This window comes from Gymnodraco acuticeps, unplaced genomic scaffold, assembly GCF_902827175.1.
Source record: "Gymnodraco acuticeps unplaced genomic scaffold, fGymAcu1.1, whole genome shotgun sequence".
Taxonomy (NCBI): Eukaryota; Metazoa; Chordata; class Actinopteri; order Perciformes; family Bathydraconidae; genus Gymnodraco; species Gymnodraco acuticeps.
In genome coordinates this window covers 2,322,904-2,342,813 of record NW_022989979.1, presented here as the reverse complement: position 1 = coordinate 2,342,813, position 19,910 = coordinate 2,322,904, and the positions used below count along the sequence as shown (strand labels likewise).

At 40.5% G+C, this 19,910-nt stretch overlaps 2 protein-coding genes across 2 annotated transcripts; both read right to left on the bottom strand.

Moving 5' to 3' along the window:
• Window positions 1–408: 408 nt before the first annotated feature.
• Window positions 409–2,348, bottom strand: LOC117543388 (Y' element ATP-dependent helicase YJL225C-like). The gene is made up of 5 exons (XM_034211620.1): window positions 2,309–2,348; window positions 2,202–2,211; window positions 1,110–1,957; window positions 541–605; window positions 409–446 (listed from the first exon to the last, which is right to left on the bottom strand). Exons 1-3 carry the CDS (start codon window positions 2,346–2,348, stop codon window positions 1,282–1,284), a joined length of 726 nt encoding a protein of 241 aa, XP_034067511.1. The 3' UTR covers window positions 409–446; window positions 541–605; window positions 1,110–1,281.
• LOC117543387 (uncharacterized protein YBL113C-like) lies at window positions 2,066–18,970 on the bottom strand. The gene is made up of 4 exons (XM_034211619.1): window positions 18,411–18,970; window positions 3,916–5,537; window positions 2,309–2,373; window positions 2,066–2,211 (listed from the first exon to the last, which is right to left on the bottom strand). The coding sequence occupies exons 1-2, from the start codon at window positions 18,968–18,970 to the stop codon at window positions 4,022–4,024; spliced, it is 2,076 nt and encodes a 691-aa protein (XP_034067510.1). The 3' UTR covers window positions 2,066–2,211; window positions 2,309–2,373; window positions 3,916–4,021.
• Window positions 18,971–19,910: the final 940 nt, after the last annotated feature.

The following is a 19,910-nucleotide window of genomic DNA, read 5'->3' as shown; positions in this document are numbered from 1 at the left end:
AGCAGGGTTAGTGAAAACACGACCAGTGAGCCCATTGTGGGCCGAGGGGGACTGCTTGACGTGGATGTTGATTCTGAAATATTAGAAAAAGCAAAGTTTGTGGTCAGTGTTATTATCTGGACTAAAACTGAATTCTAAGGCAGGAAATAAAGGCTATGCTACATCCAAATCTTGAGCCCTGTTATATCTTTAATATACACCAGAAAATCCCAAATATGACATTGTGACATGTGTTTTATTATTTAATATAAATAAATAATTACACCTTAAATTCATAGTTTGACGTTATAGTTTACAACCACTTACGTGCAGAAACGCTGCCTTGTACAACATTCAGGGATGAAGAGCTAAGCGCAGTGCTGAATTTTGAAGTTGCATCGCTTGCTGTAGGAGTTGAGGTTTTATTTGTGAACACAAGGGTCATGTCAACTTTCACTGATCCTTGCCTAGAGTGACAAAGAGAGAAAGCGACACTTAGTGACAGGGAGTAGAAAGGGCAAATGTCTAACATAAAAGTCAGGGACTGAAATTAAGTCTTACGTGAATTTGTTAATAATGCTGCGAAGGAAAGATGATCCATAGAGTTTTTGAGCCGCTTTTTTTACCTGAAAGAAAACATTACTGTCAATTGCAATGCAAAATAAAAACTATGGTCACAAGCATCTATAAGCAGCTTACCAATATTAGTACACACTATGATCTGCGTTTAACTGTACTTAAGGGGAAGTGGCAAACTCGGAGAAAAACACCTTTCAATATAATACAGGATTACTGTAAGGACTATACAAGTGAATATAGTCCTTAAACATGGCTGGTGTACATTAAAATACAGCATTAGCTATCTGTTTAAAATATCCTGAAGGGTTTAACTACGGAATAAACTTAATTGACAGTTTTGAACATTTCTGTTTGCCTTCTTATGACTGGGTTATGTCATTAATGTGGTCTATATCCATTAATGTTAACAGGTTCATTTAAAATAGTAGGGATCATTTGATAATTTTTACAATAGAAAACATTTAAAGTGTTTTCCAGTATTCTTATGTTTATTGTTGAAAGAAAATCTAACTTTGTTTGCAATACACTATCAAAGTGCTAAGGGATCTTACCTCACTGATCACTGTTACAGCCAAAGTCTTGTACGCAGTTGATGATGAGTCTGAGAGGTCTGATGTAAATGTTTGGTTGAGACTGAACTGAAGGCCAAGAGTTCCCTCACTGGATGTAGGAGGATCAGTAGAAGCTGTTGTTGTGGCAGTAGTAGGAGCTGCAGTGGGAGCTTTAGTAGGAGCTGCAGTTGGTGCTGCAGTTGGAGCTGCAGTGGGAGCTGCAGTTGGAGCTGCAGTTGGAGCTGCAGTAGGAGCTGCAGTTGGTGCTGCAGTTGGAGCTGCAGTGGGAGCTGCAGTTGGAGCTGCAGTTGGAGCTGCAGTTGGAGCTGCAGTTGGTGCTGCAGTTGGAGCTGCAGTTGGTGCTGCAGTTGGTACTGCAGTTGGCCCTGCAGTTGGTGCTGCAGTGGGTGCTGCAGTGGGTGCTGCAGTGGGAGCTGCAGTTGGAGCTGCAGTTGGTGCTGCAGTTGGAGCTGCAGTTGGAGCTGCAGTTGGTGCTGCAGTTGGTGCTGCAGTTGGTACTGCAGTTGGCCCTGCAGTTGGTGCTGCAGTGGGTGCTGCAGTGGGTGCTGCAGTGGGAGCTGCAGTTGGAGCTGCAGTTGGTGCTGCAGTTGGAGCTGCAGTTGGAGCTGCAGTTGGTGCTGCAGTTGGAGCTGCAGTTGGTGCTGCAGTTGGAGCTGCAGTAGGAGCTGCAGTTGGTGCTGCAGTTGGAGCTGCAGTTGGAGCTGCAGTTGGAGCTGCAGTTGGTGCTGCAGTAGGAGCTGCAGTTGGTGCTGCAGTTGGAGCTGCAGTTGGAGCTGCAGTAGGGGCAGCTGTAGCAGTAGGTGTGGCGGTGGAAGCAGTAGAAGAAGCTGTACCAATACAAATGGGTTATCAATTAATCTGACACTTCAAAATGCATATCATTTCAATGGATTTATGACCAGAGTAATAACGTTTGATAAGTTCCAATTACTTACTTATAGAAACACTGCCTGATATAACGCTCAGGGAGGTAGAGTTGCTTGTTAATGCACTGCTGAGCTGTGAAGTATCTGTGCTTGATGAAGGAACTGAGCTTGTATTTTTAAATGCAATGGTTGTGTCTGCAACCACCGAGCCACTCCTACAATGAAAACACAGAGAGAGCAAAACCTTTTTTAAAAGCAAGTGACTTGAAAATGTCCAGAAAAAACAAGTAACTTAATAAAATAAATTCTTACTTGAATGAGTTAACAACGGAGCGAACGAAAGATGATCCATACAGAGTTGTACACACGTTGTTGAGCTGAAAGAAGACATTAAAGTCATTAACATTGTAATGCCTTACAACAAATGCACAAAACGTTTTGCTCTGTTGAGTTTTTAAGCTTTTTATCCTAAATAATCCTTTGTATACACTAGTGCTGGGGGGAAACGATTATTTTGAAAACGATTAATCGGGCGATTATTTGATCGATTAGTCGACTAATCGAACGATTATTTTTCTGTTGTTCAATTCATAAAAAACGTAATGTAAAAAAAACGTAATGTAACATTTTTTTTTTCACAATACTGTGTCTCAGGGGTTCTTAATATTTAAGAACCTATTAATGTGTTATACCAGATTAACGGAAATAATCTCAGCTAACTGACGATACAAACCATGTTTACCAACACAAAACAAAACACAAGTCTCATAAGAAGCAAACTAAAATGCTATCTAAATGACCCCTGAGCGAAAAATGCTAACGGACATTGGCACAGAACTCAAGATAAAAGTACCCTTATTACTTATCGTAGCTGCACATACAATATATCCGATTAAAGATGAGACTCCACAGATTATGTAGGTACATAGTATCATCACTGAGTGATCCGGACTCGCGACAGGGGAAGCAAATACAGTCATCACAACACGTACCTTCACAGAGCTTCTAGGGAGATCGTCTCACCGCCGTAGCTGTCAATCTGATCAAAAATACGTGTTCAATGGCATTCAAATGAGAAAAAACGCGGCTGAATCGGTTAATCCATAGGTTTTTAACGTCTATGTATAAACAAATTATTTAATTTATAATCCATAATTCCATTTTTATGTAAAAATCGGAGAGCAAATGCTAGCTGCTAATGGTTGCCACCACAGCTAGCTGCTGCTTCCGGTCAAGCAGCAGTCTCAGTGAGATATAAATATATAAATATCTTTGCGTTTTGGACTAACTTTAAAATATTCCCATGCTTTTGAAGACCTAGGGCGAGATGTTTTCGTTTGAGGGCTTCGTGCGCAATCCTGTGAGGAGGAGGTGGTAGCCGTTTCAGTCTCCATTGTGTTAGAAGTGCGATTGCGAACTGCTTGTTGCTTTGGGTGACCCACGTGTGTGTGGCGACCATATATACAGTCTATGGTGGCGACGCGTCGACGCGGACATATGTCGTCGACGATATTTGCTACAGCACTAGTATACACTATATGTTTACAAGATAAAGACAAAATACCAGGCTCTACAATCAAAATATTGGAACAAATAAGGATGGAAAATTGTTTTTATTTAAGGTTAAAAATGTAAGGGTCTTTTTTGTTTTTAAGTGCTACAGTATATAAGTGTTATGTATTATTATTATTATTATTATTATTATTATTATTATTATTATTATTATTATTAAGATTCCACAATTGAAATCATGTGGATATTTAGAAGGAGTAATATCTGATCACTGGAGGACTTTTAACAACATGACTTCACTATATACGTATATATATTTGCAAAAAGTAAATTAGGCATAATTGTTAGCTGATTGAATTAAATATATTTGTTAAATTAATACATGTTGAACCTTTATTTTATCTTACCTCTTTGACCACTTCTGCAGCCAAGGTCTGGTATGCTGTTGAGGATGAGTTTGAGAGATCTGCTGTATATGTTTGGTCAATACTAAATGTTAGTGCAAGGGTTCCCTCATTGGATGTGGTAGAAATTATTGATGCGGTTGTGGTTAAAGGAACTCGTGCTGCAGTTGGTGCTGCAGTGGGAACTGCAGTTGGTGCTGCAGTGGGTGCTGCAGTGGGTGCTGCAGTGGGAGCTGCAGTTGGTGCTGCAGTTGGAGCTGCAGTTGGTGCTGCAGTGGGTGCTGCAGTGGGAGCTGCAGTTGGAGCTGCAGTTGGTGCTGCAGTGGGTGCTGCAGTGGGAGCTGCAGTCGGAGCTGCAGTGGGAGCTGCAGTGGGAGCTGCAGTTGGAGCTGCAGTTGGTGCTGCAGTGGGTGCTGCAGTGGGAGCTGCAGTGGGAGCTGCAGTGGGAGCTGCAGTGGGAGCTGCAGTTGGTGCTGCAGTTGGAGCTGCAGTTGGTGCTGCAGTTGGAGCTGCAGTTGGTGCTGCAGTTGGTGCTGCAGTTGGAGCTGCAGTGGGAGCTGCAGTTGGTGCTGCAGTGGGTGCTGCAGTTGGTGCTGCAGTTGGAGCTGCAGTTGGAGCTGCAGTTGGTGCTGCAGTTGGTGCTGCAGTTGGTGCTGCAGTTGGAGCTGCAGTTGGTGCTGCAGTTGGTGCTGCAGTTGGTGCTGCAGTTGGAGCTGCAGTTGGTGCTGCAGTTGGTGCTGCAGTTGGTGCTGCAGTTGGAGCTGCAGTTGGTGCTGCAGTTGGTGCTGCAGTTGGTGCTGCAGTTGGAGCTGCAGTTGGTGCTGCAGTTGGTGCTGCAGTTGGTGCTGCAGTGGGAGCTGCAGTCGGAGCTGCAGTGGGAGCTGCAGTGGGAGCTGCAGTTGGAGCTGCAGTGGGTGCTGCAGTGGGTGCTGCAGTGGGAGCTGCAGTGGGAGCTGCAGTTGGTGCTGCAGTTGGAGCTGCAGTTGGTGCTGCAGTTGGAGCTGCAGTTGGTGCTGCAGTTGGTGCTGCAGTTGGAGCTGCAGTGGGAGCTGCAGTTGGTGCTGCAGTGGGTGCTGCAGTTGGTGCTGCAGTTGGAGCTGCAGTTGGAGCTGCAGTTGGAGCTGCAGTTGGTGCTGCAGTTGGTGCTGCAGTTGGAGCTGCAGTTGGAGCTGCAGTTGGTGCTGCAGTTGGAGCTGCAGTTGGAGCTGCAGTTGGTGCTGCAGTTGGTGCTGCAGTTGGTGCTGCAGTGGGTGCTGCAGTGGGTGCTGCAGTTGGTGCTGCAGTTGGAGCTGCAGTTGGTGCTGCAGTGGGTGCTGCAGTGGGTGCTGTAGTTGGAGCTGCAGTTGGTGCTGCAGTGGGTGCTGCAGTGGGTGCTGTAGTTGGTGCTGCAGTTGGAGCTGCAGTGGGTGCTGCAGTGGGTGCTGCAGTGGGAGCTGCAGTTGGAGCTGCAGTTGGTGCTGCAGTGGGTGCTGCAGTTGGTGCTGCAGTAGGTGCTGCAGTTGGTGCTGCAGTTGGAGCTGCAGTTGGTGCTGCAGTGGGTGCTGCAGTGGGAGCTGCAGTTCGAGCTGCAGTAGGTGCTGTAGTTGGTGCTGCAGTGGGAGCTGCAGTTGGAGCTGCAGTTGGAGCTTCAGTAGGAGCTGCAGTTGGTGCTGCAGTGGGAGCTGCAGTTGGAGCTGCAGTTGGTGCTGCAGTTGGAGCTGCAGTTGGTGCTGCAGTGGGAGCTGCAGTTGGTGCTGCAGTTGGAGCTGCAGTTGGTGCTGCAGTGGGAGCTGCAGTTGGAGCTGCAGTAGGAGCTGCAGTTGGTGCTGCAGTTGGAGCTGCAGTAGGGGCAGCTGTAGCAGTAGGTGTGGCGGTGGAAGCATTAGAAGAAGCTGTACCAATACAAATGGGTTATCAATTAATCTGACACTTCAAAATGCATATCATTTCAATGGATTTATGACCAGAGTAATAAAGTTTGATCATTTCCAATTACTTACTTATAGAAACAAGGATACCTGCCAGCACATATTGTGTTCTCATTCATTGCTGTTGTCTTAAAAGAATGTACAGAAGTATCATAATGTTACCTGTTGTTGCACTAGTGGTTGAGGCCGACGTTGTTCTCACCTCTCCTGTAAAGAAAATGTCACAATGATCCAACTTAATTCAGTCCGATTCAAAATAATATTACATTTAAATTAAATTGTCCCTTAATCTTCCCCCACTTCCCTCCCCTCTTTCTCTCTTTCTCACACACACAAACACACATACATTCAAATAAATACCTGCACATAAGAGAAATAATATAAAAAGAATCATCTTCTCTTTTTCCCGTTCCTGTGAAATAAAAGAAAAAATATATATATATTTTAATATGCAAAATGTGTCCTTCTAATTTACACTGTTAATTGTCAAAACAGCTCCACAGTTAATCCTACCATCACATGTTTCATGCTTAAAGACGGGTTATTCAACTGAATGACCAGTTTGAGGTTATAGTTTAAGGTATTTGTAATATGTTGTTGCTCCCATTTATATCTATTGGGATGCAACATTTAAGAAACACCACTATATTTAACTAAATGCAATTCAACAGAAACGTAAAAGTATATCCTTAAAAATCACTTTCATTAAGAGCTTATTAATGATTTGTATGAAAATGTTTGTAAAACATCTATAAAAATAGATGGAAAATACACCAATTATTAACAATTTACACATTTCTAGCTATCTATCTTGATAATGGTTCTTTACAAGTAATTTATTAGCCATTTTCGGGTCAATTATGTTACAAATTGTTACAAATTTGATCCATCTGTCTAAGTTATTATTTTAGATGTTTAATACAAATGTTGTTCTCAAGGTTTACAAATCCTTTGGGAATAATAATTCACAGATATTTAATCTTGTACATAAGTAATTAGTACAGAAATTACCAAAGTGCTTTTGACTATGGTTTTCTACCCTTGTCCTCTGTGTCCCAATGCATTGATTATAAACTCTACCACACAATTTAGCAGATGCTTGAATGACTGAACATTGTGAGTGTTAGACAAGCAGAATCTGGTGTGCCAACATTGTTGAGTGACGCGTTTCAGTAACTTTCTTGTATTTCACATTGTCAGATGGTGTAGCACCTGCCAGGCTATTCAAGTTTCTGTAATGGTGTATGTAGGTGTATGCTCTGCCAACAAGACTACTGAATAATTTAAAAAAACATGTATTTTATCAAATAGTTAAATGATCTTATCCAAATTTGATTGTGATCTGGACTCTGATTCTTACACCAAAGGGCTTTAACATTTTATTAAAATCTTATATTGAACATTCATATTTAACAGAAAAACAATTGTATCAACATTTCAGCCCAGGATTCATTAGTGTCTGTGATAAACCTTATTTATTCGAATATCAGAATACATACTTTATTATGTTGTCCAATTAGGAACCATTTGGTTATTTTCCATCATAAATAGTGATTTATATTTGTTAAATAAAAGCAACAACGGTTAAATTAATTGAAATTCCTACTCAACAAACGTGTTTATAGCACGGCCCAACCCTGACAAGCCAAGCATTGCAATCCATTATGTTAATTATATTGTTCAATTATTATTTAACCTTTCCAGCCTTCAGAATAACATGCATTACACGTATTAATGCTTTGTTTGTCAGGATTTTTTTTGTTATTAAAAATAATGAAAATGAAAGGTGTTTCTTAGCAAATACCTAAATAGTAAGAGTCAATAGAAATGTGCAATTTAAAAGCAGTACACATATTAAAGGAAAAGTGTAGATTGTGAATTAAAGTTAGAAATCACTTGATGCATTTCCGAGCCCAAATGGAAGTTATTCATTCAAAACAGTTTAATTCTAATTCAAAAAAACTTGTACAGAAAAACCACCAATTAAAATGTTTTACCTAGGCATTTATTATGAACTCATCATTATACCAAATTGCATACTATGTGGTTTAGCGACAGCCTATTTTAAAATAAAGTGTTAACAGATATTGGTCATGGTTAATTTCTTTAAAGGTTGAAATGTATAAAACATGAAGGTGAATATTCTTACCTCGTTGGAGTTCCAAGTCCAATTGTGCAGCAATATTGTTAAATTTGCAGCAGTTCAATCAATGGTAGAAACTGACACAAAGAAGGCACAACACACCCTGAAGATGTGAAGATGGAAGTGAACACTTGTCAGTGAGTCAGAGCTTTTTGAGAGAGACCAGACATTCTTCTTTTTAAACCCTTAACTTGCAGGACTTGTTCTGCTTTGTTGTTTAAAATAATGAAGTTGGTCCTGAGGCACAATGTAAACGTTAGAGGGGGCGCAGGGTTGGTGGAAGTAGAGATGAGAGATGTAAATACCAATGCTGTCAGTGTAAAGGAAGAATATTTGCTATTTTTAACAACTGGTGCCAAAACACTACTCATTAACTCTTGCAAAGCGCAGAGCTGCAACATTGATTTGTCGGGAATTACAGCAACATCATTGTATACAACAAAACAAGCTCTTTATAAACCTTCATCACTTATCTGCATAATGACCATGCATTAACATTGCAGCGAACCGTCTCAATCAAAAAAGAATGTCTCAGTTTGAAAGATGGCTTTACTGCTTTGAAGTGATGCTTGTTGGCTGCTATTTTCATGTTATTTCCTTGTTTTCTCTAACTGAATTCAAAAGTCAGCACAGTCCTTGTTTAGACTGTGCACTAGGTAAAACCACAAATTAACCCTTTACCTACTCCCTTTGCTCTTTATTACCGGAATCAAACATGTATGTCACTGTAATTCATATAGTGTGCTTTTTTATGTAAGTGGTAAAGTATAATTATCCAACTAATTCTGTGATTACTATATTTGAAAAGAGCTACCAATCCATTTGACATATACAATACTTAACTTGACACAAAAGACCTACATAAACAAAACTAATTTTAGGCACAGCTTCTTTGACAAATGCTACTGCAAACATGTGACGTGGTATCACCACACTGTCATACCTGCCATGACGTAAAAGATGACCAAAGGACAACAACATATGAAACAGGGTTAACAGCAATTTACACTTGTAACCTTTATTATGTTGTATTTCAAGTCCTTGTCAATGTTATTTGAAGAGATGCATTCTTTCATCACGTGACAAAAGAGATCCGCTCAACTAACTTCATGCTAAAGATAGTCTGAGATAATCTGTTAAAACAATCTCACGTTTTTCGAAGCACACTTATTGACTTATATCAGGGAATTTACAAGTATAACTAATGGCAACAATGATGGTTTGATTAAATTAACTAGAAGCCTCTGGTTTGTGGTATCCGACTCAGAATCAGTCAACAAAAACACTAAGTTAATAATGTTAGTGCTGCACCTATGTCTATTGAGGAAATGTACAGTATAGGATCCGATTCTCTTTTGTCATGCATCCTCGACAAAGTATTTCCTAGAGCACAGCTTAATTTATACTCACATATTTACAGAGTTGTGCACTGTGCAGGCATTTTAAAACATTAATGGATCACATTTGTAAACTACTGCATGCTAAATGCTTGACCTTGGCAATAGCTGTCACAAAATAATCCAAACTCAAGGGCCTACCCTTGTGCCCTCCTCGGGCATTTTTGTACATTTTTTACCTGACTTTTTATTTTTATTTGGTGATCATTTCAGCTGTGTTACAGCTTTTGGCATGGATTTTTGCAAGAAGTCTTCTTTTGAGTCAAATTCTTGAAATCCATTGTCGTTTACTCTTACATGTTTTGTATACTCTCGTGATGCATTTTGCACCCTCTGGACCCCTTCGTGGCAAAAATGTACACGCTCATAATAACTGCTATTAAATCATACATCAATATTTTTTAAAACTTTTTTTTCCATGAATCACTTAAACAACTTCTAACGTGCTCAAAACTACCAAACATTTAATAATGTTCAGGATTTTAACCCTTTAAATGCCTGTTTCATTATTTGAATTATTTAATTTTCTTAAAAGAAAACACAAAAAATGAATTTTTTTCAATATAATAATTAGTAGAGGGACGGAACTTTGGTGGTTATTAGAGTCTTGGATGAGTCAAAGATTAGCAGCAAAATGTATTTCACTGCATTATTATTTTTTACGTAGTGTCATATACACGCCCCAAACAACTGCTATTAAATCATCATACGTCAATATCTTTTTCTACTTTTTTTTCATGAATCACTTAAACAACTTCTAACATACTCAAAACTACCAAACATTCAATCATTGTCAGAAATGTAACCCTTTAAACGCCTGTTTCATTATTTTAATTATTTCATTTATCTAAAAAATGCCTCATTGACTTCCATTCAGACCACATTTTTTGATCTCACTGCCATTGCAGTATAAAACCATGCATTTTGTAATGTCAGCATTTCATTTAGAAGAAAAGTAGTGATATTTGATATTTCTACTCTATTCCACCAGATTACACCATTTTCCCGCTGTAGGCCGATGCATGAAATTCTTACATTTTTGCCAGTTATATTATGGAGCCGTGTGACTACCAGGGGGCCTCGAGAGTGGTGTGTGTGTGTATATGTGTGTGTGTATATATGTGTGCGTGTGTGTGTGTTTGTGTCTGTGTGTGTGTGTCATTTCCAGTAGCAGACCAGCAGGTCCTGCAGCATGTGACCTGGTGCTCTCTCAGGTGATAGAACAACAATTTTGTAGGCCAGTGCACAACCAGCACACACCTCTCCTCCCTCTCTCTCTGTGTGTGTGTGTGTGTGTGTGTGTGTGTGTGTGTGTGTGTGTGTGTGTGTGTGTGTGTGTGGTGTGTGTGTGTGTGTGTGTGTGTGTGTAGTGTGTGTGTGTGTGTTGTGTGTGTGTGTGTGTGTGTGTGTGTGTGTGTGTGTGTGTGTGTGTGTGTGTGTGTGTGTGTGTGTGTGTGTGTGTGTGTGTGTGTGTGTGTGTGTGTGTGACCTGAGAGAGCACCAGGTCACATGCTGCAGGACCTGCTAGTCTGCTGCTGGAAATGACACACACACACACACACACACATACATACATACATACATACATACACACACACCACTCTCGAGGCCCCCTGGTAGTCACACGGCTCCATAATATAACTGGCAAAAATGTAAGAATTTCATGCATCGGCCTACAGCGGGAAAATGGTGTAATCTGGTGGAATAGAGTAGAAATATCAAATATCACTACTTGTCTTCTAAATGAAATGCTGACATTACAAATGCATGGTTTTATACTGCAATGGCAGTGAGATCAAAAAATGTGGTCTGAATGGAAGTCAATGAGGCATTTTTGAGATAAATGAAATAATTAAAATAATGAAACAGGCGTTTAAAGGGTTAAAATCCTGACAATGATTGAATGTTTGGTAGTTTTGAGTACGTTATAAGTTGTTTAAGTGATTCATGAAAAAATAAAAGTAGAATTTTTTTTTTTGATGTATGATGATTTAATAGCAGTTATTATGGGCGTGTACAATTTTGCCACAAAGGGGTCCAAAGGTTGAACATTTGCGGAGGGCACAAGGGTTAACTTGCCTTTTTAAGAGATTTTCGAAAAAGTATTTGTCAGTGAGGTGTGTACAGTAAGTAGACCAAATAGAAAGTACTAAAGAGTATTTAACAACAACCAATACATGAATTGGTGGAAATAAGTAAAAATGACATTGCCAAATAATCAGGATCACTTTCCCTCACCACACATCTGCAACGATGGACTTAATGATGACTACATCTTGCTTAAGGCCTTACATTAGCCGGTATATCTGCATATTGTAATGAACAGATCAGGAGATTTGGGTGTGGGCTCACAACAGAAACTGAGATAAATGCTTTGACAGGGAGATTTCAGATGTTTAACCAGCAGAACAAAGGCGTGCCGATGCCTCCCCTCCCAGAGGCTTGTTCATGGTAGAGGGGGCAATGTAGAAGGCATTCTTCTAAAAACAGTGCTTGATGAAAAAATAAGCCTTTTTCACCTTGGTGCAGTACCATGTTTTCTTAGTTTTGTATTCATTTCATTATTTATTAGTGTAAGTTAAACCGTCATGTGTAAGGATCCCTACTACCCTTTCACCCATTTTCATCAAAGCTGTAAAGCTGCTGAAAGCTGTTTATAAATACTAATAAAAACGTGATGAATAGTTATATTAAACCAACAAATATATATAAAAATATAGGGGGGAATAGGTTAGGAAGATGCAAGCAAATAATTTCTGAGTTGCCCCAGTTCATACCTGATATGTGTCAGTTTTAAAGACATTACATCCTGAAACCTGTGTGAGATGGATGATGACTACAGTCATGAGGGTCCCCAAACATTGCACTAAAATGGCAGTTTTTAAGTTTAATTATTTATTTAGGATATAGTCTCAACATGTGATTTCAGCGACTGGACCCTTTTTACCCCTCCTCTCTGGATTTAATGCCAAGATCGTTTATTGTATTTTTCTTGAAAAATGTTGCAAGTAATAAGAGCTGACAGTAGATCTTAATAATTTATGTCGAGGTTTCAGGCCGAGAAGATCTTTCCCGGGCTTTTCAGCGACCACAAAAGGGGTGATTTGGAAAAAGAAAGAATCACACAATGTCAGACCTGAAATTCTGAAAAGTTATTAAAAGTTTTTTCAGTGGAAAACTTGTAATAACTGCAGAAGAAAATAGGGAGAAGGGGGTAAGTTGAGCCAGTGGGTAAGTTGAACCACCCCCTGTAACCAGGCAACGCCTTATAGTTGTAATCAAGTGACCAGAAATTATGCAAGCTCCACCCATTTCTCATTGCCTGTGAAAGAGAGATACTCATTGTGGTCTGGTAAGTAAACATTTTTACAAAAAAAGGTTTTTTGCTTGTCAAAGTACATTTTCTAGATGTCAGCTGTATCGGCTGTCATGTCAAAAAAAAAGTATCCAGGTTTAAACACATATATGTATACGTTGATGTGTTGGCAGCGTACTAAAACCATGTGAATCATTAAGCTAAAGATTACTCTGAATTGTAATGCTAGGCTATTTTTTCTAAAATGGTGGCCATGGGGTAAAGTGAACCATGGGCCTTGGGGTAAGTTGAGCCAGATTTTCAATGGAGAAATGAATGAAAGTAGGCCAAGTTGATAATAAGAGCTCAATGTAGGCTACATTTAAAGTTGAATTTACCCTGTGTTTGATTGGTAAGATGTATGAAATTGTATCACCATTTGTATGATTACTTTTCCTTTAACATGTTAAAAAAAAATCAATCAATTCAATCGAAATTTATATTAAAAATATTTGAAAAACTAAGCTTGTATTTGGTTTGTTATTTATAGTTTATAGTTACCTTTAAGATTTGTTGTAGGTATGCCCAGGTTTGAACAGGTATGCCCAGGTTTGAACAGTGGTTCAATTTACCCCCTGACCTGGATCAACTTTTTTTTTTAAGAAGTAATATTTTCACTGCCCTTGATCAAATATGAATTATTATCATTGCCATTGATAGGAGACATCCTGAATTATAGGTGTGTGTTTTCATTTTTACTATGTGTCATTTCTCCTTGCTTAGAGGACAGCATTACTAAAAAATGGCTCAATTTACCCCACTTTCCCTACCACGTTTTAATCCTCTCTTTGTCACAGAAATAAAACAGGAAGTACATAATGTCAAGAGTATTTATCTTGTTTTCGTCAAAAATAGTGAAAATATATCATCTTTGTTTCCTGTGTGTGCAATGTATTGCTGTTTGAGAAAGGCATAATTTGGTATACCTTTTAAGGCCCTGTCACACTGTCCCGAAATTGACACCCGATGGACACACGAATATGGAATTGTGAATTTCGCACGAAGATGGCCCCGAACCACACACGAAGGCAACATTTACATTAAATTTAAGACATACAACTGCAATGAAAGTACCAAAAACAATTATGTTACAGTACTATGATACTGTACTGATATCTTCAGACTTTGTTCTTTACTTTATCCGTCTTTATATGTAGAAGATATTACGTTTTCTCCGTAATGTTGTTTCCATAACAACAACAACTTCCTGTCAACTGTCCTTCAAAATAATATATTATATCCTTTTTAGTTTCACAGAACACAAATTGGGTTATTTACATAATATATTTACATGATTTTGTTGTGCAATAAAACAACCCGATGGACACACGATAAAGGAAATGTTCAAATTCGGCTGTGATCGTAGCAACATCGGGCCATTCGTGAGGGCATCTTAAGCCATCGTATGACCGCCGGTGGAGTTTCTCAGGCTCCGGCAGCAACTTCGTGAGCGGTGGCAAAATCTTTGGCATGCCAAAAAATTGCCGAAGGACCTTGCGAAGGTTCATTTTCGTGTTGAATTCGTGTGTAAATGTTGCCCTTCGTAAGGCCATCGTGAGGGCATCTTGTTATCATCGGTGCCATCGGGCATTCGCCACGATCAGAGTGAGGGTGAATGCACCGATGATAACACGAAGATGACACGATTTGACAAGATGCCCTCACGAGTGCCTTACGAAGTTGCCGCTCACGAAGTTGCTGCCGGAGCCTGAGAAACTCCACCGGCGGTCATACGATGGCTTAAGACCCCGGCCACACGAGGACGAAAACGGCTAAACGCATAGGATTAACGCAAACGCAATCGTAAACAAGCTTCCGTCCACACGCAATAGTTATCCGGATAGTGTCTGCCCACACGAGACCGCTCCGTTTAGCTCCAACCGCTGGAGAAGCTGCAGTACATATGCAGGAGCCTGTACGTGGTGCTGTAACTTCCTCCACAAAAGCAGCGAAGAAGCATGGTTGTCATGGTTGCCCTTCTGTTTATTCTCCACGGTGGGGGCCAAGGGAACCGGGCAGAGTTTTTCGCCAGTCAACGTGTATTAAAGTTTAAATCTTCCGACAAAATTATAAAAGTGCCGGTCAAAGGTCTTCTTTGTTATTTATTGAGCTTTAAAACAAATGAATAACGACTCTATATAATATAATAATAAAATACACGGAGCCTCTCTTTTTCCTCCCTCTCTTCGGACAGCACGCCAGTGTCTGTTTCATGCAGCAGCTGATCCAGTAATGAGTGACTCGGCCGACAGTAAAAATAAACATATTTATAACTAGTTTAGGTAGTTTGAGAGGTAATAAATAAAATAGCTAAGGGTGATGATCTGACTTGAAGTGTGTGTTTTACTCCGTTCACCGCCGCATCACAGCGGGAGGAGCTGCAGGTGAGCAGAGCTGCGTGTCTCCGTCCTGTCAGATTAGACTTCACTCGCGTTTATGTTCATATTGAGAGAAAGATAAATAATCTGAATTCAGTGTGCAGTTTACTTTGACGCGGGGGTGAGCAGCAGAGGTGGGGAGAGGCGGGGCTATTGCCTCATCATTATCGGAAAATTATCGTATAGGGCGTACACACGGAGCCGTTGGACCCCCCAGAGCGTTGCGTATGCCGTTCTATCCACCTTGGGACCCGTTATCGTTTCCTCAGTCGTTTAGTGCCGTATTCGGTCGTCCTCGTATGGCCGAATGGTCTATATGACACTAAACAGTAACGCAAACGGCCGTTTTTGTCCTCGTGTGGCCGGGGCATAAGATGCCCTCACGAATGGCCCGATGTTGCTACGATCACAGCCGAATTTGAACATTTCCTTTATCGTGTGTCCATCGGGTGTCAATTTCGGGACAGTGTGACAGGGGCTTTATGCACACATTCTAAAGCCTCTATGGTTTAGTATCTAGTAACATGGCAATATTTGTTCTAAGAGACCGTAATGTCACGTGCATGGGTATTTCCAAGGATAACACCAGAACATTGGATGTTCTGTTCCTGCCGTGAGGATATCATGTGTGTTTCACTGACAGTGACAGCATTGTCAAACATCTGACAATAAATGCCATTGACTGTTTTTGTATTCCCTTTTTGAAAAGGTTTGTGTAGGTTTACTGGGTAGACTGAAAAAAAGAAAAATGATCACAGCAATACACACCCAAGGTGTAATAGATCTAAATGCAAAAAGATGAAAAAGAAAAGTAAACAAAGTCTTATTACATCTGTTTGAATCAAATATTTACTAACATATAATTTTGATCAATATAGGAACCTAATTGACATATGTACAACTTTATTTCATGTGTTACTGTAAATAAATGCATTGTGGTAAATGTATTATACACATGTATAAGCTCATCACGTTGATGGGAACTCAGAAAAGGTTGGTCCTCTTGATTTTAAATCATGTTTCATTTAACATATTTTAGAAGTGTTCAAAAATAACTCATATCTCTATTTTCTTAGATCACAAAGTTGATATCTGGCACAAACAAAAAGAAAAATAAGTACACAAAACAAGGGGTATTCAGAGAGAAAACAAACAAAACAATGTAAACACATTTAACAAAAATAAGAAACAACCAATTTTGTCATTTCTATGTTGAAGACAGTTCTGAAAACATTGTGCAAAGTTATATTATCAGAATCAGAATACCTTTAATCGTACCGCAGAGGGGACATTTACATTTGTTCCAGCAGAAAAGAGCCAAAGACAGCTTAATGTTTAACAAGAAGTATAGGAAATAATCTAATGAAAGACCCCATGTGACTCCTTTAAGTCTGAATGGCTGTGACACACCACACAAATTTACGACTGTAGTAAGGTAGCTTCAAAAAGTACAGGAATTTAAACCACTCTGACAATGAATCAGGTTTTCCAACATTCTGGAAACAAGTCTATCAGATGAGCATTCCTGGTACATGACTCACCCAGAGGAGTAGTCAAGAATTCCCTTTTTTCTTGTAAGCTAATAAAAATATGCACATCAAAATGCATCCAATCGGTCAAACAATTAGAAAGTAGTCTATAGTTCCTTATGACATTTAAAAAATGCGGTGTAACACAGCCATGGCAATTATAGGTGATTCTAAACGTGCTAAGTAGTTGTTTATTAGAAAAATGCCATTTCATTGCAGTATGTTAGAGAGCATAACAATGTAATGTTCAGAAATTGTTATAGCCTATTGTTGTATTTTAAAAGTAATTCCTAGGGATAATTTTTAAATCCCGTTAGTATACAGCCATGTGAATATTTATATATAATATAATATATGATTAATCCTAATTCCTTAAGGACAATTCTGTAGAGATATTGTTAAATGCACTTTAAACCTCTCTGGCAAGGCTCTCTATATAACTGTAAGACCTGCTTTGTTAATGTGCATTTCCATGTCTAAAGGAGGCTCACAAATCCACCCAGTCAGTTTCTAATCCACTGTGTACAAAAGGGCTTGATTCAAGGCAAAGACAGGTAACTAACAATGCAGTCTCACATTTAGTCCTCTGACTTTAGCCCTGTGGCTATGTGAGAGTTTACAAGCCTTCAGAGTGCACCGTTGTGGTTTGCTCACATGCCCAATGATTCATTATATTATTTTCAAAGTTGTGTAAATGTAACTTTTGTCATTTTTATTTCTTTTTTTTCAAATAGGTCAATTCAGAGATATTTTTTTACAAATAACATATAATAATAAACAGTACTTAAAAAACATTACCAGCTGTGACTTAAAGGCAGTTGAAAACCCATGTTCTAACAGCAATGCCTACTTTCGTTATTTTAGTTATGAAATGCATCTTCCACAGGACAGAAGCATTTGTATATATATATTTATATTTTAATAAATTGTTCTTTGGTATATATCCTGCCAGGTTTATAAATATCCCTGGTTATTTTGAACTTCTGTGAACAATCTTTGTTAGGAATTGGGTAATGGGGCGCTTTAATCTACTTCATATGTAAAGAGGATTCTTTATTTGAAAAGAAAACACATTCATTAGTTCAGACTACATAATAGGATAAATAAATCATGCCTTTTGGGTCCTTAACACTTCAGGAAACTCAAAGACCTGCATCATGTCATCACCAAATCATAGTTAGTCATCCCTCAAAGTTACACAGGTATGTAAACATATTCAATATTAAACTTGTATGTGTGACGATCACACTTAATGTTAAGAACTCAGGTAGGACCCAATTGCACGACCCGGGAGACAGAGGTAAAGTATTGGTAAGATACTTTATTTTTCCAAAACACGATGAACAAAAAATGGTCACTAACTAATCTCAGATTGAGATGACAAAACTTTTCTTGAGCACAAAAGAGCATAGACCTGACCATGGCAAAAGCCAAGACGAACTGACACTGAACACTGGGAGACATGGGAATTTAAATACAGGCTAACAAGACACAGGTGGGGACAATCAGGGGCGGGGCTGACGCTGATGAGCACAGGAGACACAGAAGGGAAAGAGGTGAACACAATTAGACACACCAGGGAAACTAACGACAGGGAGGAAAACACAGGGAGAAGGACCAGACAATACACAAGGAGGAAAACATGACAGGGAGAACAGCAAAACACCCATAACAAGACATACAAAACTAAAAACGTGACATAACACAAGAATCGTGACAGAACAAAATATCCAAAAGGGTGGGTGGAGGGGGTCCGGAGGACGGGTCTGGGAAACCAGCATCTGTGAACCCCTCCACCTTGGTGAGGGGAACAAATGTGGCCACCGGAGCATTCAGGGTCCTCGGGTTCCCCATCGCCCCCTCCTGGAACCTCCTGATGGCCGGGAAGCGTGGCCAGATCGGGTCACTCCTGACCGTCTGCACCCGCGAAAAAACTCCGTTCATGTCGTCCGGAGCACACCTCTCCTGAGCTAGGGGAACGGGGAGATCTCTGCAGGCGGCCGCCTTGCGTATGATCTCCGGCAGTTCCCCTAGGATGCCACCTATCGCCGGTAGCGCTGTGGTGACGGAGAGGGGGAAAGCATGTTCGGCCGCCAAGCTGGCACCCTGCTCCGACTCTGTCTCCCCTGTCCGGGGGAGAGGAGGGAGGGGAGAACCGAACGGTGAACCGTGGAGGGAGGCGGGGTAGGAGTTGTCGGACTCCTGCCCGGCACTCGGCCCCAGGGACACGAGGCCCCGTCCGCAGGCTCGTAAGCCTGGACGGGCCAATCGTCCTCCTCGGCCGCAGCAGCAAGAGCGTCCGCTCTCCGCTTCCTGTCGCCCGAGGGGAGACGGGCACAGTGTGTGCATGCCTGCAGTGTGTGTATACCTGCTGGTTTAGAGCCGCGTACGCGTGCTCTGACCCCAGGCAGGATTCTCATACTGTGTGCTGGTCATAACTCATTATGAACCCAGGGCCACATGAGGGACAATATCTCACACAATTGTTACTCATGTTTACTCTGCAATTGAAGTGTCTCTTGTGCTTCAGTAACGGTGTGCTGAAGAAAAGAGGGAGCAGATTGTCGGGCCTCCTTCCTATTTACACCTTGCGGGCGGGCGGGCGTGGACTACAAGTGTTTCAGTGCTGCGCGGGTGCGCAGGGGGATTACCCAATAGCGATAGCCTTAGAGGGCTACGCCAATACTCATAGAAGCTGGAGTTACAGTAGGTAACTTCAGTTTTCCTCCTTGTGTATTGTCTGGTCCTTCTCCCTGTGTTTTCCTCCCTGCCGTTAGTTTCCCTGGTGTGTCTAATTGTCTAATTGTGTTCACCTGTTTCCCTTCTGTGTCTCCTGTGCTCATCAGCGTCAGAACATGACAGGGAGAACAGCAAAACACCCATAACAAGACATACAAAACTAAAAACGTGACATAACACAAGAATCGTGACACTTAATGTGTTTAATCTTTTCACGGGTAATCATTTCTGATCACATGCTTGTTGTGATTTTATCCTTTGCCGTATCTAATCTCAGTTTTGCATAGTTTATTTGCAATAAATAGTTTCCAGTGGCATTAACCTGTTTGCAATGTGAGTGAGCTGTGACCTGGACAGCTGAAGATTTATCTTTTTTTATCCATTCTTTACATTTTTAAAAACACCCCTTTCTGTTTTGTCTTTTGACAAATGTCAGCAGAATAATGCCATAACATGAATGCAGTGTGATTCAAATACAGTTTTCACCAGGCCTTACCCTTGAAAACAAATAGTTTGCACTGAATTAAGTGTTTAGAACAATGTTGCTATC